This window comes from Medicago sativa, chromosome 7, assembly GCF_051527215.1.
Source record: "Medicago sativa cultivar Bolivia chromosome 7, Bolivia_mono, whole genome shotgun sequence".
In the NCBI taxonomy this organism is placed as follows: domain Eukaryota; kingdom Viridiplantae; phylum Streptophyta; class Magnoliopsida; order Fabales; family Fabaceae; genus Medicago; species Medicago sativa.
The window spans coordinates 84845526-84870951 of NC_140755.1; the positions used below are offsets into that span (position 1 = coordinate 84845526).

At 32.7% G+C, this 25426-nt stretch overlaps 1 protein-coding gene and 2 pseudogenes across 3 annotated transcripts; all 3 read right to left on the minus strand.

Moving 5' to 3' along the window:
• Window positions 1–788: 788 nt before the first annotated feature.
• On the minus strand, window positions 789–5657 carry LOC146909518 (DHHC-type zinc finger family protein). The gene is made up of 6 exons (XM_085723987.1): window positions 5081–5657; window positions 4070–4264; window positions 3612–3920; window positions 3047–3262; window positions 2348–2921; window positions 789–1220 (listed from the first exon to the last, which is right to left on the minus strand). Exons 1-5 carry the CDS (start codon window positions 5180–5182, stop codon window positions 2382–2384), a joined length of 1362 nt encoding a protein of 453 aa, XP_085580113.1. The 5' UTR covers window positions 5183–5657; the 3' UTR covers window positions 789–1220; window positions 2348–2381.
• A 6237-nt stretch (window positions 5658–11894) lies between these two features.
• LOC146909519 (putative protein S-acyltransferase 1) lies at window positions 11895–16371 on the minus strand (annotated as a pseudogene). Its single transcript, XR_015017887.1, has 6 exons — window positions 15988–16371; window positions 13876–14055; window positions 13466–13774; window positions 13129–13350; window positions 12417–12865; window positions 11895–12163 (listed from the first exon to the last, which is right to left on the minus strand). The product of XR_015017887.1 is annotated as a putative protein S-acyltransferase 1 (transcript).
• A 2213-nt stretch (window positions 16372–18584) lies between these two features.
• LOC146909520 (histone-lysine N-methyltransferase, H3 lysine-9 specific SUVH1-like) lies at window positions 18585–23383 on the minus strand (annotated as a pseudogene). Its single transcript, XR_015017888.1, has 3 exons — window positions 23250–23383; window positions 20592–22838; window positions 18585–18677 (listed from the first exon to the last, which is right to left on the minus strand). The product of XR_015017888.1 is annotated as a histone-lysine N-methyltransferase, H3 lysine-9 specific SUVH1-like (transcript).
• Between the last annotated feature and the right edge of the window lie 2043 nt (window positions 23384–25426).

A 25426-nucleotide genomic window follows, 5' to 3' on the forward strand; every position in this document is an offset into this window, starting at 1 on the left:
ATTGCAACATTATAGTAAAAATGAATGAGATGTATCAAATGAATAATATTATGTATTTCTCTCATGGATTCAGCTCTCTATCTTTTCAAAAGGAAGAACATAAATTCGTTTGACAATAAAAACTATTCTTGTGTTATTTATTTCATAAAATAAGATTTTTTAAAGATGCAAATGTAATTAGTTCTTATCAACTAAGTTATCCGAAAGCATTTAGATGAGATAGTTTAGGTCTCAAATGACTTATCCATGCAGTTTTAAGTTTAAATTCAACTATAAGAATGCAACATGTTTTATTGACCTTAAGTTTAATTCCTATCTGGCTCAAAGGATTAATCTATCAAGTTGCGTCGGAGGTTAGCCACTTTATACTCAAAAAAAATGTTATCAAAAATGCTTACAAGTTCCCTGGTGCTTTCTTTAAAGACTTTAAATGGTAAATTTTTATGAAAATTTGTGTTTTCAATACATTAAAATTGAAGTATTACTTTTTAAAAAATAATTTCTTAATTTAAAATTTTTAAAAAATGTCCCGAGAACACTCGTTAAGAAGACTCAAAAGTTATTACCGATAGTTTTCCAACAAGTCAAATGTAATCTCTCACAATTCAAACTGATCACATTTCAACATCTCATGCTTTTCTCTCTTCTTTTGAATGATGGGAGATCACACTCTATCCTTCTAGAGAAAATTAAACATGATGGGATCTATTTCCCTTTTCATATCTTCAGTTTCAATCAAGTTGAGTGGTATTTTCCCACATCAAAAACATTAAGGTGACACTTAGATATTGCATGCTTCTCAAGCAAAGGTCCTGATGAGAGGGACATAAAAATTGAATCATACAGAAGAGAAAAATCAGTATCAATATACTACTTACAGAAGTTCTAAATATCCACTAGTAAATAAAAAAAATCAATCAATCTAGAATTTAACAAGGGACTAAGTGGAGTAGACAGACACATCTAGCACAGTACCTATCATCATAAAACTTAGCCAGACAATCTTTTCTGCATTATTTTCAATGCAAGTGGAGTTTACACATCATACAACAAACACTTGCCAAAGTTTTATACCAAAATGAGAGAGGAAGTGCAACGCCAGCCCCTCCTTTACAGCATCAATGAACTTTGCATGAATCCTGCGTATTCAGAATTCTTACAAACCAATGTGGTATGGAAGGACTATCCTCCATAGGCAAACAAGTAATCAAAGAGAGGGCCTGCAACAAACCATAAATAAAGACCAGTCAAGGAAATGGTTTAAGAATGAAACCTAAGGCTTTGTTTAAGAATATTATAACAACATGGATTGAATTTGAAGAATTCATATAAACCCTTCAAAGTCCTCCTCCAATATAATTTTTGATGGGGATTGTGTATTATGAAGAAAAATGAACCCCTCAAAGCCCTCCCCTGTCAAAGTTTTCTATTTCTTCCCCTTGCTTCTTCCTTTTTTCCAAAGTCCTCCCCTTCTTTCCCCTCCAAACTCGCAAAAAAAATCATATTATCAAAGCTAAATAAAAGTATTTTACAAAGCCTATGTTTGGGAGTTGAGTTTTAGAGGGAAAGGGAGGGAGACTTATTTTACATTTATAAATTAAATAAAGTATAAAATGTGCCAAAAAACGATTAAGAGGGTGATTGAAATATTATATGATCATCTATCACATCATTCCTTCAAAAAAAATTAAATTAAATTTCAAATATATGTCAACATATAGACGTTCTCCAGAACATTCCCTTCAAAAACTCGACTCCCAAACATAACCTTAGAGATTGCTTGGTTTGATCAAACATTTTCTACTCTTATTTCCTTTTTTAATTGCAATATTGTCCTTTTGGTTTTTGTTTACAAATACTTGTACGTAAAATTGTGAAAAGGGATTTGCAATTAAAGTGAAAACTGAAAAATAAGAGTAGAAAATGAATTCTCAAACCAAACAGTTTCTTAATTGCCTTTTCCTTCCTTTTTGCAGTACATTCAGCATGACGATATCTAATCCAAATTTGAGCACGACATGTTGAGCAAATGCTACTTAGGATTAAGTCAGAATAAGCACTTGTCACCGCCAATGATCCAACCTAAGCAACCCACAAAAAATTACGGACATAATGTAGCACCAACACTTCAGATTGAAGGTGTGTCAAGTGTTCAACACTAACACGACACCCACACATATGATTACATTCAATCATTTGCATTTTCTCAAATTATTATCAGTATTGGTGTCGTGTTTGATGTTTGTGTCAGTGCTTCATATCATCATATTGGTTTTGTTGGTTCAAAAATTCTGAATAATACACAAAACTTTCAACAACAAAAATGTATGAAGAGTGAGAAGAAAACCTCTGCATTAAAGAGCAAAAGTTGGCATTATAGCTTAACATGAGTCATTTCTGTCATCAGTTGCTTTAGTTCCATTTATTTCATCAACAGTAACAGGCCTTTGGTCAGATTCTGTGACTTCGAATCCAGTATGGGAGCTACAAACGGACTCTTCTGTTGAATCTTCGATTGCGATACTATGGAAATTTAAAACTGTAGCAACAGATGTTCGGCTCGAATCTTTTGCGTCTTCCTCAACACTGTAGAATGGATCAAATGAATGTTGTCCCTCCTCGTCCTCAAAACTATCAAAATCAAAATTTCGCAGAAGTTCGGGAATTGGAAAACCACCGTCGTCCGCACGCCTAGATCCCATTTCAACATCAATTTTCTCCTTTGGAGTCAAAATCCCGTCCGCCATATTCGGAGTCAAACCCCCAACCATCGTATGTTCATCCTGCTGTACAAACGATCGGAAATTATTCATTGAAGCAGGAATACTGGAACAAAGTGTTTCTCCAATATTTCTTAGTGATCCCTTATTGTATGGGTTCCCTTTTTTATCATATTGATACCGGAAGTTCTCGTAAGTTGTCTGGACAATAACAAAAGTAAAATACTGTAAGTTTGAACCAATAAGACAAAACATGTGATGGAGATGAATAAAGAATCTGAAATGATTAAGATATTTTTTGCATTTTGAGAAGTAAAAATAGTCACCTGATTTGTACAAATGAGATAGAAATGGAAAGCTGTGAGCCCACCAACAAACCAGACAGCAATGAAGCAGTATATAATGAGAAAATCCGATACATAATCATGTGAGATTCCATCCCAAAAATCTTTCTGCGAAAGATTGATACAAGAGAACACAAAGACATATAGGCACAAAATGGTTGATGTTGAAATAAACATGAAGAAGTACCGATAGTTTCGCTGCAGCATGTAAGACAACTGTTAGTTCTTGTAGAAAATGAAATGGAGAAGATATGGACACAACAAAAAACAAATAATTCACATTTCTGTTTTTGACCAATAAAACCAAGCCAAACAAACATAGAAGACATTTAAAAGAAGTTAATAAATATATTATACATTGCAGTAATTTTGTCACTGCAATGCAATAAAAATTACCAACTTCAGTCAAGAGGTAAATTGTAGTCGTAACTCATTCCCAAATAGCATAAAAATATTCTTTTTGTTGCATTAACACATGGAATACTATCTCCATGATCAAATCTCTGTTTCTAAACTTCACTTTTTTTTTGCAGTAAAGTTGACTTACTCTTCCAATGCACTGGCCAACCCAGGGGCAGTGATGATCAAATCTCTGGACACAGTTGTTGCATATAGAACAATGAGAAGTACGAGGCGGTCGATATAGCAAGCATGTATCACAGAACTTCACTTTCACCGTATGACCATTCACAAGTACATCTTTAGTTCGAGGTAGTTTTAAATGAGGGGTCGAACCATTAATCCACTCCATAGAAGGAGTAGGTATATTAAACGCGTCATCATAGTCTGGAGGTGTTGAATTTCTCGGGATAATTCCAGGATCTCTCCCAGAAGTCAAGAGGAGGAATAGGAAATCCTGCACATGAGTTTGCCTTATATATCAGTTTTAACTTTCAAAAGAGAAACGTGCTCTAATCGTAAGCTACAAGGAAATTATATAATGAAAAAGATAATGCATAGCTTCGACTAGTTTCGGTAAAATGAGAAACTGTTGAAGGTGTTTACCAGAATAGTAAGAATTGAACCCACAATCACTACAGGACACCAAAAAAGATGATCACCATTATTGGCCTTCTCATGCTTTGCTTTAAGATACATCTTAACACAAAATGCAATTGCAGGTGCAGCAATTAGGAATGTTGTAAGAAACAAGGAAGCTACGTCAGGACCAAAAACCAGTCTCCCACCACAGAGAAATCTCTGAATGAAGGGAACAAAAAAAAAAGGAATTAATAAAGAATAATATACAGAAATTCACTTATCTCCAATCCAATACAACAACGTAAAAAAAATTTTCAAATGGTAACTATATAAAACCTAAAAGTCCACAGCCATGACAAAAAGTTATTCGTCGAAATAAAAAATTGACCACAAGAAAAATGTTCCAATTTAAGTGGCACCAGTACCTCAACAGCTCCATGATATCAAAACATTGTGGATTTTGCATTTAAATAAACACGAGAATGGACGTAGGGAAAGGAAACAGCATCCACAAAAGTTTAATTACAAAATATTTGCAATAGCAAGCATTAGTCCACAAAAGTTTAATTACAAAATATTTGCAATAGCAAGCATTAGTCGGCGTTTGTAATTTACTACAAGAGCAAATATAGCATATCTTTGATTTCGCGTTAGAGTCTTCAAACTTGCGTCATAGACTATTTCCATTAGTGATTCGAACGCGCCGCAAAATCAAACATATACTTATCATTGTAAGCAAACATCGGACAGACAACAATCATGCAATGAAAGCAAGTAAGCAACAACATTAATGCCAAAACATCATTACCTTAACAACAAGAAAAACAACATATTAACACAAAAGGAAGAAAAAACAAAAACAAAACTTTGAATACAACATAATAATCAAAACAAAGACAAACAAGTTCAACTTCAAAGTGAAATAGCATTCATATCAAACACAAACAATCAACACCATTTACAAAAACCAATTTTTACGTCATAATTAAGAACTAACAATCAAAACAAAAAGAAAAAGAGCAAAAAAGAACTAACATTGCCACCCCTCCAAACTTGATAAAGCCTCCTTGGTTTCATATCATGGGCCCCACCTCCAGAAGGAGAAGACCCAATTTGAGAATTTCTACTCCTAATCATGGCAGCACCACCACACGTGTGTGTCACCAAAATTTACCTCTTAACTTCCCCAAAACCCATAAAAACCCAAATCAAACCCCGACCCAGAATCAAATTCCTCTTAAAAATCAATTTTTTTTTTTTTTGTTTTGGGGTTCCTTCAATTATTATTATATATCCTCTTTCACCAAAATGGAAAATGCAGATGAAAGAGGAGAAATAAAGAAGAGAGAGAAAGATAATGGAATCACAGCAATGAAGAATGAAGCTGTGAAACCAAATATACAAGAAAGGAAGGGATCATAGGAGGACGAGAATCTCCATGTCCCTAATTTGTAATAATCAAAAAATTCCTCAAAGTTTCCAAAAAAAAAATTAAAAAATTCTTAATTGTTGTTCTTGTTTTTCTCTTTCTCTCTCTAAAAATGTTGTTGTTGTTTTCTCTCTCTTCTCCAATCCAAATTGCTGTCAGCTTATGATGATGTTTGTTCCTCCTGGGCGGATCTTCCAAGTCTTTGCGCCTTTTACGCGCCTAATGTTTCTTTTTTTTTTTTCTGTTACAACAACAAAAATGTTTCACTTGTTTTATTAAGACATGTTTCACTCTTTCTTTTTTCTTCTTTTTTGGTAAAATGTTTTGAGTTTATCTTATCATAAATAAATAAATACATTTGCAATAATTCAGTCAAAAATACACTTTAATATTTATTTATTTCTTATCAAATAATATGATGATTTGACTAACATATTTTAAATGCGGAGAAGTTGAAAGTCCCGAGTTGGAATTCGAGGTCATACATATCAACGTCTTAGTTTTTTTTTTTGACAAAAACAAAACGATATTCATTCATTCAAATCGATAGAATACATCGTAATCAAGATCGCTAAAAACGTAAAGGATGAATCTCGCGAACAAACTCACAACACCCAAGTTAATAGCATACAACGGCAAAATGCCTACAAATAATATGATAAAATCTAAATCACTGAATACTCTTGCTTCGGATCCGCAACGTTGATGTCCAAATCATTGATTGAATCCGTGATCGATCGAAGCCGATCTTTCAATAAGAACCAACGAACACCGCAACAAAATGCCAAATCAAACAACGCCGCACAAGACGACGAACAACACAAGGTCGCACTTAGACGACGAAATCACGAAAAAACACAAAAGAAAACGCTTGATATTTGTGAAAATCACTTATTTAGATCGAAAGAAAGGGAAAAAAGATGCAGAGGGGTGATTTTAGGTCAAAAAATGACACTAAAACCACCCCTGCTCCGATGAGTGAAAGAGAAGGAAAACTTAGAGAGAAGTTGAAGTTTCTCTCAAAAAAAGTGTTATTAAAAGACTTTTACATGCATCAACGTCTTAGTTATCAATCGAAAGATACTTGCATTCAATCATATTCAATGACAAATATAAATAAACATATTTTGATTGTCTATTAGCATGTGTCATGTAGTCTTAGTGTATATTTGGTTTTGCGAGTGATGGAAATTTATTTTGAGTGAATTAATTCTGTAAAATTGATTATGATTAAAAGTGAGTTAAGTGTAAAGTGATTTGTATTTGAATACATCTATGTACAAATTCATGTACAAGTGAATTAAACTATAAATTTATGGGTAAAAATCAATTATATAATAAAAATCTTTTTTTTTGTAGGCAAAAGGAAAATTATAATCAATAAATACAGAGATTGGGGGATATTAGAGACTTGACCGAAGTAAAACCTAGATGGGAAAATATCGTGAAACATCGTACCAAGTGAACCAATCGTAAACTATCCTAACAAAAATTCACTAATCGAAAACGCATATTACAAAAACTACGAAAAGTGAACATCAACTAAGAACACACAAAAACTACAAATCTCAACTTCAACTAGAATCAATTATTCTCAAAAGTAACCAAACATGCATGGACGGAAGAGAAGATCTATTGCAGACCTCTAATATTAATTTTAACCTTCCAAAAGTAACCAAACTTATATTTATTTTTTGTCGGGTTCGAAACCCGAACCTTGCATATATTATGCATTTTCATACCAACCGAGCTAAGCTCACCAAACTTATATTATTTGTAAGGGTCTTGCTAACAAGTGCCCTAAGGGCATTGTTTAAGGAACCCAAAAAAGAAATTATGTCTTGAAAATACAAGTCAAACACTTTTAAAAGTCATAACCGTACAATTTTCAATGTAAAAGTTGTCACTTTTAAATGCTTAAACAATGCCCTTAGGGCACTTGTTAGCATTTTCCTATTTGTAATTATTAATAACGCACTTAATTTTTTCTATTAAATACACTTATTTTCTACTAAATACTCTTCTTTAATATTTATTTTAACAGCGATATTTTTGTTTATTGCATATCGACTCACCTAATTGCTAGAAATTCCATGACGCAAATTCAAGCGTAAGGCATACTCAAATTTAGGACAAAAGATACAAACACTTTTGCATAATTGCATTTACTGAATTAGGACAAAAGATACAAACACTTTTGCAATTTAGGACAAAAGATACAAACACTTTTGCATTTACTGAAAATCATCTATTTACCATACTAAGAGCATCCACAATAGTGCATTCCCTAACAATGACTCCTTAAATGGGCCACGCGACACATCACTTATTTATAATTTTTTAATAAAAGTACCTATTAAGGACTCAATGACTCCAATGGCAATACACTAATAAGGACTCTAATGAAAAATACTTAAATATGTCCCACTATCTTTACATATTAAACAAAAATAATTTATCTATTACTCATTTTTACAAGTGGGACCAAGTAGTACACATTTTATTACTTCTTTATGCAAGTGGGACCAAGTAGTACACATTTTATTACTTTTTTAAACATGGGACCCGTTAGTTACCCAGGAGAGAGAGGTCCTTATATAGTTGTCCGCTCCTTAACTTTAACTTAATTTTTCTTCCTCCAATGGAGGCCCTTAACGGGGAGTGGTCCTTGTTAAGTAAGGACCCCCATTGGAGATGCTCTAACTACTACTAATAAGGTACTTTAAAAATTAAATTCGTTTTACGATCGAAAGTAATTCGGTCAATCATTTTCTGAAGAAAAAGAAAAGGCGACAATATTACTGTAAAAAGACATGTAATATAAGATAAAATGATTAATTAATTAATATAATATAATAATGGTATGATTCTTTTATAAAAAAGTTTCTACATCACTGCCTTAATAATGATATAAGATTAAATGTATATATAAAACGCTTGACCAACAAAAAAAGTATATATAAAACGTTTTTACACCTAAAACGCATAAAAATTAAATTCATAATTATTATTTTTTTGGTTACGATTAAATTCATAATTGAATTTCACATAAGAGCAACTTTTGACATTTGGCATATTAATGCAAACATGTTTTTCGAATAAATTCAACTGATTTTTTAGTTTATTCCTAAAAGAAAATTTTAATTAAATTGTTGACTCAAATGTACAGTAAATAATTGTAACAAACTCCTTACAACAAAAATTATAGCAAATTCCCCTCAAAAAATTATAACAAATTCCTTTATCTGGGTAAATTTACAAATATGTATAAAAACTATATGTTTATATATGTTTGTTTTCAAGAAAAATGCTAAACATTTCTGAAAAAGTCAAAGAACTCACAAGACTAATAAAACAATTCATGTATATAACATAAATCTGTTCTGATAAATATTTTAAAATTTAGTTTAACAATGAATAATGGGTTTAGTCAAAACAATAATAATTGTGGTTTTTTTATTATTATAATGGGATGATTTTGGTGAACCGTCTGGTCACCCTTATAAATTACATCAAGAAGTCAATGAAAATTAGAAACTTCCCATAAAAAATAATAGAAACGAAGGTTTTTTTAGGGGGAAACGCATAAAGGTGTGAAACTAATTACTAATATTTCATTTAAAAAATGAACAAAATATCTATATATAATTTAGAATTAAACGTAGTATTCATCCCATGAATATATGACTTTTATTTTAATTTTGATAATTTTTTATTTCGGTCCTTATAAAATATATCCCTTTTTTTACTATTTCTTTTAGTTCATGTGAATTTTTTGACTGGATTAGTTCACGTAATGAATAATCGTATATGTTCATATTAGTGTTAGGAATATCTATAACAAATTTTTAGGCTGAATTTTTCATTATTTCTTTTATACCCTTTAATAAATTTGGTTTTAAAAATGCTATATTATTAGTGTTATTGATTAGTTCACGTAATGAATAATCGTATATGTTCATATTAGTGTTAGGAATATCTATAACAAATTTTTAGGCTGAATTTTTCATTATTTCTTTTATACCCTTTAATAAATTTGGTTTTAAAAATGCTATATTATTAGTGTTATTGAAAAAGTAAAGAATTTTTATTATATTTGTTATATTATTGAAAAAAGATAAACATATAGTTTGTTACTATTTAAAAAACACAAATATCAATACATAAAATTTTAATCAAAATTTCATAAAATAAAAAAATATTGCTAATAATTTACATGCGTTAGTGCAAAAAAAATGAACAGACCGACATGGAGTGTCCGTTTAAACGCCGATATACATAATTTTAATTCCTCAAATATGGAACCTATAAAAGGACTAAATTATTCATTTTAAGCGACATATTACATACATTAATTTCATCAAGCCTTTAAAAAAACATAAACCCTTTAAAAAAATAAACAAATAATATTATTATACAAGTAAAACAAAATAATAAAAACTTAAAGAAAAAAGTATATTTGTATAAATATTAAAAATATAATATAATTAAAGTAAAGAAAAGATATTTAAATTTTATTTTGCAAAGAGCAATTTATGGATTTAATTTGTATGTTTGATAGTGTAAAATAATTTTACACACATATCCAATTTAATCATGTCACTTTTCTGGATATATTTTAGGAATTAATAGTATAAAAAAGTGGTTTATGATGTGATTATATTGGATGCATGTCAATGCATATAAATTTACCTCATTATCTATTTTAACGTGATTTTAAGTTTTTTTTTAAAATATTTATGGCATTTATTGAAAAAAAAAATGATTTTATGCATAGAATAGAAACATGATTTTAAAATTTGGAAATGATTATGAATAGAAAGTTAACACATCCATCTGTCACATGCATAGTTTTGTGATTGTGCTGCGCATTATACAGACAGACACGCGCATAAATAGTGGGTGGGTGCGCATGATTGTGCTCGAGTCCAAATTAATACAACAAATTGTATTAGATTTGTTTAATGTAAATTGCGTCTTTCAAATCTTATCGAATACAAATAGACGATAAATTCTTGATGTTGTTGCATACTTAAGGTTGAATTCGAATCTAGAATTTCGATCAAACAAAAATAGACTTGTGTCATTTTATCTAAACACTATTCATTCAAATTGTATTAAGTTATCATGCAAATATAAGAAAAGATTCCTTTTTAGATTCGTTGAATAATTAATGTATCTGCTTTACAATGTAGACCGGATACATTAACTACTCAATGAACCTAAAAAAGGAATATTTTCTTATATTTGAGCAGAAGCATCTAGGTTGGAGTATGTCTAAGAATATTCTCTCTAAATAATGTTAACTTACTGTAAACTAAAAATCATAACTTAGTTGACGAAATGCTGGAACCAGATATATATTATTATATGCTTATATCTAACTAAATATGCTGCTTCAAAGCTGGCATTTGGCTCAACGTGACATGCAAATTAAAACCTACACTTTCTCTTTCATTCAACTTTAACCTTCAATTTACAACTCATAAATCCAATTACAGTAAACATCTTTTTTCTTCTTGTCTCTTTCTGTTGTGTTATTATCCATTAAACGTAAGGTAGTTGGCTCAAGAAAAGATACTATACTAGCAAATTTAATTATTAATATTAGAGTGATGTCTCATTAGGATGCATAACTTTAGACAAAAAATAACCAATAATTTAAATGGCCAGCCAGCATTTGACATTGGATATAATATAAGACAATTTGAAGCATTGTTCATTTAGAAATTCTATTCAAGACAGCTTGATACAAAAATCATAAGGATTCACGACTGGATTTGTATGTTTCATGTAACATCTTTTGATAACTTTATTTAATTTAGTTTTACTAATTTTTTAATGAAGTTTTTATATCTTATTTTATTTTAACAAGCCAAATGGAGTTTTTTTGGCTAATGAGCATCTTCTTTTATGAGAACTAATAGTCTATCCTTACTTTAACTCTTGATTGTTGGGAGGGAATATGAATTCCTGATATGATTATATGTTAGTGCAATCATAGTATATTTGTCAAGATGCGGATTCTGCGCAATAAAAAATGCCTGCAGTCATTGCATCATACTTGGATGAAAATCGGATGGTTGATATTCCAACTTCACTAAATTAAAACTTGGAACGAACCATTCAATGTTCATTCAACAGTGGAGATGCAGTGAATACAGAAAGTTTTTACTGCATCAAATGTATTAACATTTGTCGTGAGTATGACATTAAACGAGGAAAATGAGAAGGGGAGAAGAAAACAAATGAGCGAGAGAAGCATGGTCCCCGGGTGAGGGCTTAAACATTAACATCTTCTAATAAGCGTTTTCCACAAAAATTGAAGGAGCAAGCATGATATATAGAAGGAATTTACCTAAAATAACGACGTAGTTAGAATTGCAGACCAAACAAGACCTACAATCCACACTAAAAAACTATGAGAAAGAAAGAACAAGCATTGTCTATCATACATTAATTCAGTTCCTTCACTCATTTGTATGTCCTGTAATGATAAGTGAAACATGTCCCAAATTTTGTAACTTGTCAACTTTTTCGCCACTTTGAGATATGAATATCTGAGTTTTCCTTGTGAACCATACCATTTGTTTGTTTCCCTTTACAACTTCCATTATAAATCAAATCACTACCCTTACCCTTTTCTCAAGTCACCTCATTCGTTAGCGAAAACAGCATGCCAAATGGATCTGCACCAAAAAATAGTTGAGACATTGTAGGAATCATTGTCTGAATCTCACAAGTCCTCAAGTTTCTGTGATGTGACTATAAGAGTTCAATAAATTTCTGATTTGTTTCTATTTCTCGTGTATTTCAAAAATCAAAGCATGACACAGATATGTAAATATTTACAGAAGTTTTTGATCATTGATTATTTAGGACATACAAGTCATAAGCAGTTTTGTATGTACATAGAGACCAAAACAAACATCAAAATGGTACCTTAGTCTCTAAAGAACCAGCAAATGCTATCTGAAGGAGTTATGGCTTCAAATCTTGACCATCGACTCCAACTTTGGATCTCCATTGGGAAAATGTTAGATCGTGATCAACAGGAACAAAAATTTCAAATGGAGCATCCTTCTTTTTCTTCAGATGATCATCAATGCCATTGTAATCCAAATTTTGTAAAATATTGGGAACTTTCTTACCCTCCTTGCCATATACTCCCATGTCCATGTCGAACTTTTGTTTCGAGCTTATAAAACCTTTTCGAGATCTGAAGTAAAGGATTCATCTTGCATATCATCCTCTTCTGCAACCCATTCTCTGAAATTGACCAGTGGATTTGGAATCTTCGAACATGAAAGTTCTTTGAAGTTTGCCACTATTCCCTTTGTATATGGATTTTCCTTCTTATCGTAGCGGTACCGGAAATTCTCATAAGTTGTCTATAGCAAAAGAAAATTCCAAAAGAAAAAAGTGAGTATAGTTTTGATATATCATGTGGAACTTTACATGATAGGACACACATGTAAGGTCTAATTTAAAGGCCCGTATAAACTAAGCACGTAAAATGGACAGTAAACGAATACAAGAAGAAATTCTCATATAAAAAGGCTTTTTAGATACATCTTTAAATCCTAATAACTCTTTCCCAACCATAGCTTATAGGAACAAGTGAACTAAAACATTAAAAAGAAAGAGAATATACTTGGTTGGTGGAAATCAAGTAAAGATGGAACACTGTTAGGCCACCGACAAACCAAACGGCTATGAAGCAATATGTAATGAGAGCAACCGATAGGACATCTTCTGACATGGATGCCCACAATCTACCTTGTTGTCCAAGAAGATTAACCCAAGAAAATGAGAAGACGTATATGCACAACAAGGTTGATGATGATATGAACATTATGAAGAATGGATAGTTTCGCTGAAAGTAACATGATAGGAGGACGAACTGTGTTATATTTTCTTTGATCAACAAACCTGGTTCAAAAGTAAACATATACGAAAAACGCAGACATAGCAATGATGATCAAACTTACCGATCCAATACATTGACCAACCCAAGGGCAATGATGATCAAACTTTTGAACACAGTTATTGCAAATAGAGCAATGAGAAGCGCGTGGTGGACGATAGAGCAAGCAAGTATCGCAGAACTTCACCTTCACTGTATGACCATTGACCATCACATCCTTCACTCTAGGTAGTTTGAGGTTAGGAGTTTTATTGTTCACCCATTCCATAGATTGTGTATTTGTGTGACATGATTCATCTGATTCAGGTAGTTGTGAATTCCTAGGGATAATTCCTGGATCTCTACCAGATGTCATGAAGAGAAACGTAAAATCCTGCATTCAATTAGTGAAATGAAACCTCGTGTTTAAAATATCATGAGAAAACTACAAGTACCTATTATTATTGGTAAAGGAAATTTAATAGCTTTACCAACCAAAATTGTGAGGAACACTCCTCCAAAAAGTACAAGGTGGTTATAAAGAGTGTCTTCCTCCTTCATTATTAATAACATTCTTATGCAGAATGTTATTGCCGGACCTCCGATCAGAAACGTTGTCAAAAAAAGAGATGATGCATCCTGACCAAAGACTACTCTTCCACCGAATAGAAATTTCTGACATGAAAAATAAGCAATATCAGAAGTAAGTTTACATGATAGTTCAATTATCCTGTTGAGTCTAATGCCCTATAGACTCGATCCTAAATAAAAAATCGATGCATTCACAATTCACAGGTGACATGTTGTCTTATTTTCAAAATGACAGTTACTTTTAAATTTACAAATTCCGTGTTTGATATATAAAAACTGAAGCAAAAGAAAAAAATTCAGATCATATCTTATACGAGGTTTATTGGTTTCTTATGGAAGACTAATAAAGGAAGGGGTAAGCGAAGTGGATCTAATGATTTTATTCCTTGTAAAGTGATTGCAAAGTGACTGCAGTACCTTTCTATTATTCAAACATAGGGTTTACAGATTACAATTTGTGTTTAAATACTATGGTCCAGTTTATAAGATTACCCCTGAACCCTGCCCAACAGAAGAAAAACAGACCAAGATTATTAGGGTGATGAAAGGAAGGGAGAAAAAGATAGCTTTCTCATATCAACTGCCATTATATCTTGCTTTCTTTTGTTCTGAAATTCCCTTTTCTTAGGGCTCAATTAACGTTCTGATCGAAGAAGAGATTTGACCATTCAACTGCCATAAAAACTAAAAAGGAATCTGCAGAATATTCCTCAGTCTACATTCATGAAAAGTCACTAGGCACTACACCTTTGAATGTCACCTCTTATACATTATCGCCTAATCATTCATCATTGTGTATTGCAATATCATCTTAAAAGCTATGCAATTCCAGGCGAGTAATCAACTCCCCTTTTAAGTTGTTCGATAGTCCTAGGCAAGAAAAAAGTGAAATGGAGTATTGATTTTTTATGAACACTTAATATTCTAAAGCAAACATAATCTAGTTGCAGAAAGAGGATCGACAAGCCTTTTCTTTCGGCACTAAATGTTTTCTTATAAGCATAAGCTAATTATCAACCAAAGCCTTTTCTTAATAGTTGAAGCTAACTATATAGATCAAAGTATGGCAAATTGTCTAATAGCAGACCATTTAGACTTAAATCCTTGTAATGATAAAAATGTCACCTATGAGCTAACTTCGTCTTTATTCTTAGAGAAATTAAATTTCCAAGCTTTCTAATCATTTTGCTACTCCTTCCACAAGGTAAATAATCAGTGTTCAACACACTTCTACCTACTGTCAAGGCATTTCAACATTGAAAATGCTCTTAGCACTTACAAGAAACAAATTTTGAACCTTTTCTCTTCATCTGCATCCATTTAACATCCTCAGATCAAGAATCCAACATCTTTCACTTATCCATATCTCTCCAAAACCCTTTTCTATTCTGATCAACAATAGAAAAATTATCTCTAAGAACTAAAATCTTCACTCACCCCTAAAAACTCAGTTTTAAGAAATTAGGGCACAAATACATTTCTATATGTTAACAATATAGAGAATCATAGAGAATAGAGAACAAAACAACAAACGCGGCTAGGGTTTCATTATAATCAACAAAACTTCAGAATACATATGTTACTCTAATTAAGAGTATATAGTGAAATATAAATAGACTAAACTGCCCTAAGCCCATCTATAACAAAAAGCTCGATAATCTATTATCTAACACCTCCCCTCAAACAAGAAGCATCAAGAGTTCGTCAAACGAAAAAAAAAATTACTACATAATATTAACTCAAAACATCTAATACTCTAACACTATATTCACTAAGAGTGCATATTAAATACCAAACATCTTCAAAGATTTCATTTTTCCACCCCATAGACCATCAAATACCTCAAAATATGCCTATGCCAATCAATAACCTCAAAACACCATTTTTATCATTTTTTTACCTTAATCTTTCCTGGTATGGGAAAAAAACCAATTCACACAAAGTATTGATTTTGATCAAAGAAAAGCATAAATACCAGAAATGGTCAATAAAAACAAAGGTGAAAAGAATGTGTACATTGTTTCCTTTCCAAACTTGATAGAGCCTTCTGTTTTTAAGATTGGAAGTTTCCACTGAGGCAGCCACAGAAGAGGAGGGAGAGGAGGCCAAATGATTATGTTTGGTGCTCATAATGGCCTATAATATATAAAACTATTGACTATATGTTCCTTCTGCAATGATGTCTCCTTTAATTTGCAAAAACCCACATGTGTTGTTATTGTTGTTCTTGGCATTAAGATTTTTGCTTTCTTGTTATTTCTTCCCTCACCCTTTTAGGTGAGAGATTAATTGGCCGTGGTTGATGAAGAAGAAGAAGGGAATTCAATTTCCCTTCTCACTTTCTTATTTTTTCTTTGTTTTTTTTTTTATTACAATGTCATTTTTTTCTCCAACACCCTCTCTCTCTTCCTGATCTCTCTCTCTTCCCTTCCATGAAACTAGCATTGCTCTAACAATCTTTTTCATTCCACCGGTTTTGTCGCAGGTACAACTATTTTGGAAAATATATCTAGATTTGGTAACAATTGTTTTTTGCATGTGTAGATATGACTTGGCATTTCTCAAGTTCTTTTTTCATTGCATTTTTCACACATTTACTTGTATCTTTGATATGATCAATTGAGCATCCATATAGTTTATAGGATGAAATTTAGACAGGACCGACTGAAATAAATGGATCTCACATAAATTTTACGAGTCTCATCTAAATTTCAACTAATAAGAAAGAGTATGTTGAAAATTTTGAGTCTCGTCTAAATTTCAATATAATTGTATCTCTAACACATTAAGATTAGAGATACAATTATATTAATTTAATATGTGACATCTCCATATTGATCTCACATCAATGTCACCGTAACAAATTCTAATTTGTCAATAAAATGTATGTCTCTTATGCACTAATTTGTTGATGATTAATCCCTGTAAAATTACTACTCCCTCCGTTTCAAAATGAGTGTCGTTTTAGGTGTTTACACACATATTAAGAAATGTAATGATTAAGAGAAAGAGAATGGTTATTTTACCAAATTATCCTTATTAACTATTGGTTAGTTTTAAAAGTAATACTTTGGAAGTAGTGTGCGAGTATTAATTGGAGGGTACGGTGAAAAGAAAAAGTTATTATTGCATTGGAAACCGAAAGCGACACTCATTTTGAAACAAATTTTTTTGGCTAAAGCGACACTCATTTTGAAACGGAGGGAGTAATAAATTTGTCTCTGCCATGACCTTTTTTTAGTCTCTGCCATGACCTAAAAATCATAGCCAAATTATTTTATCGAGTTGAAATTGATGTGGGATATTTCTGCAATGTGACATGTTTATTGTGTCATTTCAAAGTCTCAAACAAAAGTTAACAATGAACCATTTTAAATGAACTTTTACAATTTTGAATATCAATTTACGAATTCAAAATATAAGGAACTGTTTTGATTGATATTTACAATTTAGAATACCAATTTCTCCATCCAATTGTTTTTATTTCCTGTAAAATTTATTCCTTTTTTGTTTTATATATTTAAAAACATGGAGCTTTGTAATTTTTAGAGGCTAAAAAGTAGATACTTATACTAAAAATAAAATTAGAGATAATTATAAAGAATGAAAATATATTTAATTGGTAATAATTAAAAGTGATTTTTCTATGTTTAGTTGATTAAAAACGAGGGAGTAACACCAAGATGTCCCGTGAGCATAGCTCAGTTGTCGTGACATGCATTATTATATGCGGGGGACCAGGGTTCGAACATCGTACATCCCAATTATTCACCTTGAAAAAGGTGAATTCTAGCCATTTAGGCTACTTCGACCAACAAAAAAAAAACACCAAGATAGTGCGCCAATAAACCATTCAACATGTGCTCGTATATTTGTATAGTATCACTCTCACCCACAACCCACAAACATGAGGAGCAAGATCAAGTTGAATGTGGGTATTAATAGGTGTTTAAATGATGCACCCTAATGAGGGGCCATTGTCTCCTGTCAAAGGAAGGATAAAGGTCTCCCGAATTGATCAACCTACCTTCATTATAACACAGTTGATCTATGTAGAGTTCCACAGGGTGGCCTATCGTATACGACATTCAACTACATCCATAAATAACATCGCACACACGTATACAGATTGACAATATGATATGACATGGCCATAGCATGAAGCGGGTACAAGATGGAGATTACCAATGTGTTTAATGCTCAGAGTTGGATCAAAGACCTTAATCAAGGAATCTGAATCTAATTCCACTTGAACCATGGTAATGTTGGTATCCATCTCCAATATAGTTTTATTTTCTAGATATCTGTTTTCTCTAGTCGTTCAGAACCATCATATAAGACCTATGCTTCAAAACTTAATTTTAAACAGAAACATGCATAATCCATACATACAAAAAAACATGTCACGATGAATTCTGGAAATGAGACAGCAAGCTAAATATCTGATTCTACATGTTAAGTTCATCCTTACCAAATGGACTAAACGATCCTGCTGAAAATCTTTTCAAGAGAAATAGCAGGCAAGCTAACAGCCAAAAAGAAACAACATACACAAAACGAGTCTTACAAAATTACAGTTAACTTTTCAAGAGTAGGAAACCAAATGTTTCTAGTGCCAATTCACTACAACTGCCAAAATGAAAAGTTGGGCTGCTACCATCTTTCTAAATAATTCTTTCCCTGCTGCTGTCTGACATCACTAGAAGCTGTAAAAGAAACAACCAGTGACATAAATGAGATTTTTTTTTTTTTGTTTTCAGACTTTGTCAGCCAATCTTGTAAAATCAAAATTAATTATCAGAACAATTATTTTATAACACATCACCACGGCAAAAAAACATTTTTAATTACAAAAATGTTAAACTGTTTCCAATCTAGTACCTGTTTTCAAGATTTGCACCGAAAATAACTCTTTCGGCTTTTAATATTTTCAATACAAATCTTTGAAAACAGACAACAGATTGAAAAGAAAAAAAAATGGCAGTTTTGTAATCGTAATCAGAATTATTTGACCAGTTATTTTATATTACCACACCAGATAGCTAAAACCATTCAATATACTACCTCCGTCCCTAATTATAAGACCCTTTTAAGAATTTTTTTGTCCCTTTTTATAAGACCCCTTTGCTATTTCCAACTACATTAATTATTTCTTTACATACATGCCCCTATTTATTATACATCTTTTTCTTCAATCAACAATAAATAACATGTTGAAAACATAAACCAACTCTCTCTCTTAAAGGATAAAATTGTAAAAACAATAGTAATTACAAACATATTTAATACAAATATCCACTATCTTAATTCCCGTTATTTTTTCAAAAGGGCCCTATAATTAGGGACGGAGGTAGTAGTTAATTATTGTTTAACAATGTATGGACTAGATAAGAACAAACAACTTATTTTATAGCTTTGAAAAGAAAAAACAGATATTTTAGTCTTTTAAGTATTAACAAAACCAGCAAGCCTCATTAACTAATAATTGACTCTTCTTTACCAAGTTTTGGTCCACAGCATATAGTAGTTTAATAGTTCATTTTCAATTCTTGATGCCCCCATTCATGAGTTAGGAAAAGTTTGTATTTTACAACAAGGTACAGTGAGCATGTTCATATTGGCTATACTTCCAAGTCCAAAAAGCTCATGCAAGTGGTTAATAACCAAAAAACGTTTTCCAAAACTGAAAATTTAGATAATTTTAACCAAAAAAATAGCCACCACAGTTTTAAAATTATTTATGAAAATAAATGCCGAGCATTATATCTAGTTTTGAATACAACAACAACAACCAAGCATTTTCTCACTAGGGTCTAGATCCGTAGATAGACCATTTACCTCAAAATCTCTGTTTATGATTTGCTCTACAATTTTCTAAGGTTTACCTCTAACTATTAAACTATCCTTCATTTGGTGTTGGTCTACAACTCATCCTGTACCCTTATATCTAGTTTAATATATTAGTATCGCAACATTTCATATTTTAAGCATGCCAACAGTTCAGTTTCGTTTGTAGTCACCATTTTGCAAACAATTTAAGAATCTGAATTTCATATTCATACTAACACTCCAATGTCATGTGACAAATTCTTCAAGGTTTTAACCTACTAAAAGTAGTCATGTGAAAACATAATAATAATAATAATAATAATAGTAATAATAATATTTATCATGCCCTTCATGCTATTACTTATGAGTTTTGCAAGGAAAACACTAAAACAGTAATTAACCAAACATTACCAGAGATATAGCAAGGATAAATGGGAGAAAGTATTCCATTAACAGCAAAGGAGTGAATAGTAGCAATATAAATACTATGCTTCTGTTTTAAATAAACAACAAGGGTAAAGAAGGAGGGATGGAGAAAGAGGGAGAATTATTTATTTATTTTTTTTGAAGGAAAGAGGGAGAATTATTTAGCGTGTGTTTGGAAGGGCTTCACTTTTTTCAAAACCACGGTAGGAAATCACGGTGGCTCAAAAGCTCCACTTTGGAGCTTCATAAAATCACGGTAGGAATGCTTTGATAATCACGCCCACCGTGCTTTTGGGGCTGTAAACTCGGTACCAAACACACGCTTAGTATATATAAGAAGGTAATTTTGAAAATTTGAAGGATACCTTATCCTTAAGTACAATCCACTTTGTCCAATACTCGTCGGATAATTAACAAAAGTAACCTCTGCATTTCACAGATCCGCATAAGCAATTCTTTTTCCTTTGACCTGCTTTTAGAGGAAGGTTTATCCCATAATCATAAGTTAACTCCATCATAGGAGGGATGTGTCTAATTGCAAAGAAAGCAATGTGGAGATCCGGTTCATTCTTATTTTCACGTACAATCGGACGCCACAACACATTTGGAGAGCAGCTATGATTCATAAACCGAGCAACATTCCCTTCATTCTTTGCTGTGATATAAAGCGGGGATGGGATCTTTGGAGCTTCAATGTTAGCTGGAAAAACTTGCAGCTGCTGATAGATGCGAGTAGAATCAAAAATGTATTCGTCTTCATTTTCACCACCAAGCATCTCGGCTCTAGCATTATCTATGACTTCCCTGCATACTCACATATAAAAGTACCAGCACGAATAGCATCCCACGATCTTAGGCCCCAACCTTTGTTACTAGTTCTAAACACCTCCAAACGAAACTTTAGGCCAGCTTGAGAAATCCGATTTCGGCAGGTAGGAGGGCACTGACAGGAAGGACCACACTCATGTATCACGGATTTTAGGTCCGCAATTAACCCGGCTGCAGAATACGGAAGATAACCTCCATTCTTTGAATGCAAGGACAGTTATGATTGCCAGGTTGACACCCACCAATACAAGAACAACCAAATGAAGATTCCACAGGAGCAGCTCCCCTCAAATTCTTGAGAGTGGGGATGTAAGTGAAATATGCAGGGCCCTTCTCGTTATCAACATCGTTAACAAGGCAAACAGGGACTTTTTCAGCCCCAGAAGTAAGATCGGGCAAAATTACCCCTGTTCTTGGAGCAGACTTATCGGTCCATTGTTGAATGGATTTCCATATTGTATATGCTTCAGGCTGCCCACGCACCCTCGCTAACTTATACTTAAATACATTGAATCCAGATTTTGCTTTCTCCACCCATGAATCTTGAATCTTGTAAATTCCATCATAGACATATACCTTCCCTGTGATGGATGCATTACATCCTTCAAACCCCTAATGACTCTCACATCATTGCCTCTATGCATACTCTTTTCCAAAGCAAGATTACCCCTTTCAAGCTTTTGATCACTTGCTCCCTTTTCACGGTTAACTCCACCTTGGCCACTATAAATCAACACATCTCCATCGCCTGTATCATCTTCATATCCTCCAGATGAGACAATACTAACAGCTAATGGCTCTTCCTCCCCGACTTGCTTTGGAAGTCAGGTAATCAATTCCAGCCATAGAAGGTGAATGTAATCCCACTAAGCACATCTCAAATCGGAAAAAGAAAATATCTCCAATTTCAACACCAGGCACGATTCCTATCCTTTTCTTGCTGTTACTCCTAACCCCTTTAGTCATCATAACATTGCCTGCCTTCAAATCAGGTCTCTTTGCCCCGTATGAAGGTCCTTTGTTGACTCTTCAATTTGTCCAAGCTTTCTTCGGAGCACTTCATATATCATAAGTGTATATGTCACGGAGTCCCTACTACCATCAGGATGATTTATTACATCAAAAACCATGGGGTTAATTGATTGGAGAATATCATGAGCCACTGCATCTAGATCAACATCAACGGCAGCCACACCACTCCCATCGGTAGCAGCACCACTAGCCCGTCGTCCCTTTGCCCTCTTCTTGCGCTTTGAACTCCCACCACCAGTTTCAGCATCTACATCAATTACCTCAGTATTATCGAAGCCTTCTTCCTCGGCAAGCTGTCCACGACGACTCCGGCTTTTCCTCCCTGACGAGCCAACATCTCCATTTGTCGCCGCAGTTGGAGTCTTGAATGAGTTAATTGGAACTGCAGCAGATATTGGTGTGGCACGTTGAGGAGTTGGGTTCGGTGCATGTTGTTCAGAAAGCCTCTGAGACTCCGGTGAGACAAAGAAAGGGTAAAAGGGTGCAACACCAGCAGGGAAAGGACCAGCAGGAGAAACAGCAACAAAAGGAGCACCACCTTGTGGATTTGAAGATGATGAAGGGTTAGACGGCGACGGGAACACCGGAACAAGAGTCCTCAATGGCTTAACATTTAAAACCCTGGACTTATCAGCAGGTACAGATTCTTGACCCAAATTATGATCCATTGAGCAGTTTCAACTTTTCACAAAAACAACAGTAGCTGCAAGATACAAGCTGTGGAGTCAACACTGAATAATACAACAAAGTTCCTGCAACATGCAAACAAATCCAGAATCAGAAAATGAAATTTCAGGGAAAAACAAAAGCAGAACAACAACATTGATAGAATAAAACAACAATAACAACGACAAAATCTAGCCAACATGTTAAAAATAAAAAAAAATAAAAAAAAGTCTATAACTTAATCATAACATTTTCACTCAACGTGAGATTGGAAACAAAAATAAAATAGGAAAAAAAATTGAGGAACAGAAAAATGAAAAAATTGACATAAAAATGCAAACTTTATGACTAATCTGTGGGAAATGAAAACATGTGTACATAGATCAGATCAGATATTTAAAAAATGAGGGGTCAGAGAACAAAATTAGGGCATAAGCTTTGAAATTAAGTGGTAAATAATGAAAAATTGAGGTGTAAAAATGAGAAATGAAACAAACCTGAAATGGGTGTTGAAAACTGAAGTGGGGTTTGTGAGCTTTTTCAGTTTGAGATGAAGTCCATGAAACTTCCCTCAAACCAAAGCATCTTCTTCCACGCTGTAGTTTTTAGAGAGAGAAAGAAAGTAATGTATGAGAGAGAAAATAAGAGAAAGGTTCTTTTATTATGTTGGTTTGGAAATGATCAGGTGGTATTGAGCACACGGAGTAATGGTGGAAGCGAGACATAAAGTGACGTGGCGGAATGTAATTAGATGGGGAAGAAAGGTACTGCATGGTAAAACGTGTTGATTAATTAATGAATTGAAAGGACAAAATGGTTCTTTGGGTGAAGTTGGAACTTGGAATGGTGAAAGGAGAAAGTGAAATCAACGGCTAAGATTTTCTTTATTTTAGTGTAAAATATTAAAATTGAGTCAAATAATATACTAAAAAAATCAAAAAATAAAATAAATTGAGTAAAAAAATTAAAATAATAAACTATTCAAAAAAATTAAAATAATAAATTGCCGGTCAAAAAATTAAAATAATAAATTATCTTTTACCATAGGCAAGTTATGTCTAGATTATATGTATCCGTATTTAAATTGGTTCAAATAAAAGATGTAAAGCGGTATGAAAGAATCTATGATTGAAAATATTATTGAAAATTGTTATCTTCTTTTATGAAAGCCGTTCGGATAAGATCAAATTTCGACTCATATTTTAAAATTGAATCATATGTATAAATTTTAATATTTTTATTTTATTGTTCGTATGACATATTATATTAGAGTTTAATTTATATACAAAATCAATGTATAAAAGTTTTACACATGTTTCTCATGATGTGTTGTCATATTATTTTATAAATTAAAAGTATATATTTTATTATACCTCATTAATTAATGTAACTACACATCATTGAATGTATGTGTAAAACTTGTATACACCGAAAATGTATATAGATTAAACTTGTTATATTACTATATTATATTATTTCTTGTTTTATATTTTCTTAATTTTATTTATTAATCGTCAAGGTCATTCCTCTGTTGTAGTTTTCAACTTTTAAAAAAATAAGATATAAAAATGAGTTTGTTAAAAAAAGTTACACGAATGAGAAACTTATTTTAGACAAATGGTGTAACTTTTGTGAATTTGGAGATTTAGATAATATATAAGTATAATTATAAGTGAAATATGTATTATAATTATATTTTTCTCTCTTTATGAAAAGTTGTCTCTATTTACCCTAATTCATCCACTTTTGCCTAGAGCCGTCATAAGTACTTTGTGCTACATATGTGGAATCATGGGTCACGTGGAGAAATTATGTGAAGTTTGTTTTTCTATTGTTGATGACAATGTTGTCCGACAATGGGAGTGCGGTTAATGGCGAAGGTCCGGAAGGAAAATACTTCCATGACATTGCTTGGGTGCCATTGGTGCCATTGATGCAATCCCGGCCGTTGATGTGTGTTGATGGGTGTGGGGATGTGTGTGTGATGTGTGTGTGTGTGGTGGAGATGGCACCAATGGCACACAACTATGGCACCAAAGTGGAACCCGGTACGGAAGGCTTCCGAAAATATCGAGTCAAGGTGGGATGAGGGAGGAAGGTCAAACATTTAGTATGACGATGAATTACACAACTAGAACGGTTACATTGTGAACATTAATACGCGGGCGAGAGTCGTGGAAATAGTGCTTGCGGACAAACCTCGTAAAGACAATAACAAGTACAAAATTAATCAAACCGAGTTATTTATAAATCCAACATTTTTGGAACATTAATGCAAATGCGATAATTGCGGACACGGCGCTTGTAGACAAACCTCATAAAGCCAATAATTAGTACAAAATCAATCACACCGAATTACTTATAAATCCGTATAAATTCGACAGCTTTATTTTACAAAGACGACCTTAATTGCGTAGAAGCTACCAAGTTACTACGACAATGGGCACGTGCACATGCGCGCGCGCACACACACACACACATATATTATGCAGATGCATTATTTACCTACAAATATTTGTGATAAGATTGATAGAGTCGCGAAGAGCTTTATTTGAGGTGGCACATGTCGTAATAGGAAGTGGAATAGAGTTAAGTGTCTAATGTTACTTCCCCTATGAAATTTGGAGGCCTCGCTATTAGAGAAGCTAGATTATCTAATATTGCTCTTCTTGGG

Excerpts from the sequence above, each read along its gene's own strand:
- LOC146909518 (XM_085723987.1), bottom strand. The coding sequence starts at position 5,182 with ATGATTAGGAGTAGAAATTCTCAAATTGGGTCTTCTCCTTCTGGAGGT. Across the intron at positions 4,265-5,080 it reads AAGTTTGGAGGGGTGGCAAT|AGATTTCTCTGTGGTGGGAG; the intron begins GTTAGTTCTTTT and ends CCCTTCATTCAG. Across the intron at positions 2,922-3,046 it reads ATCTCATTTGTACAAATCAG|ACAACTTACGAGAACTTCCG; the intron begins GTGACTATTTTT and ends GTTATTGTCCAG.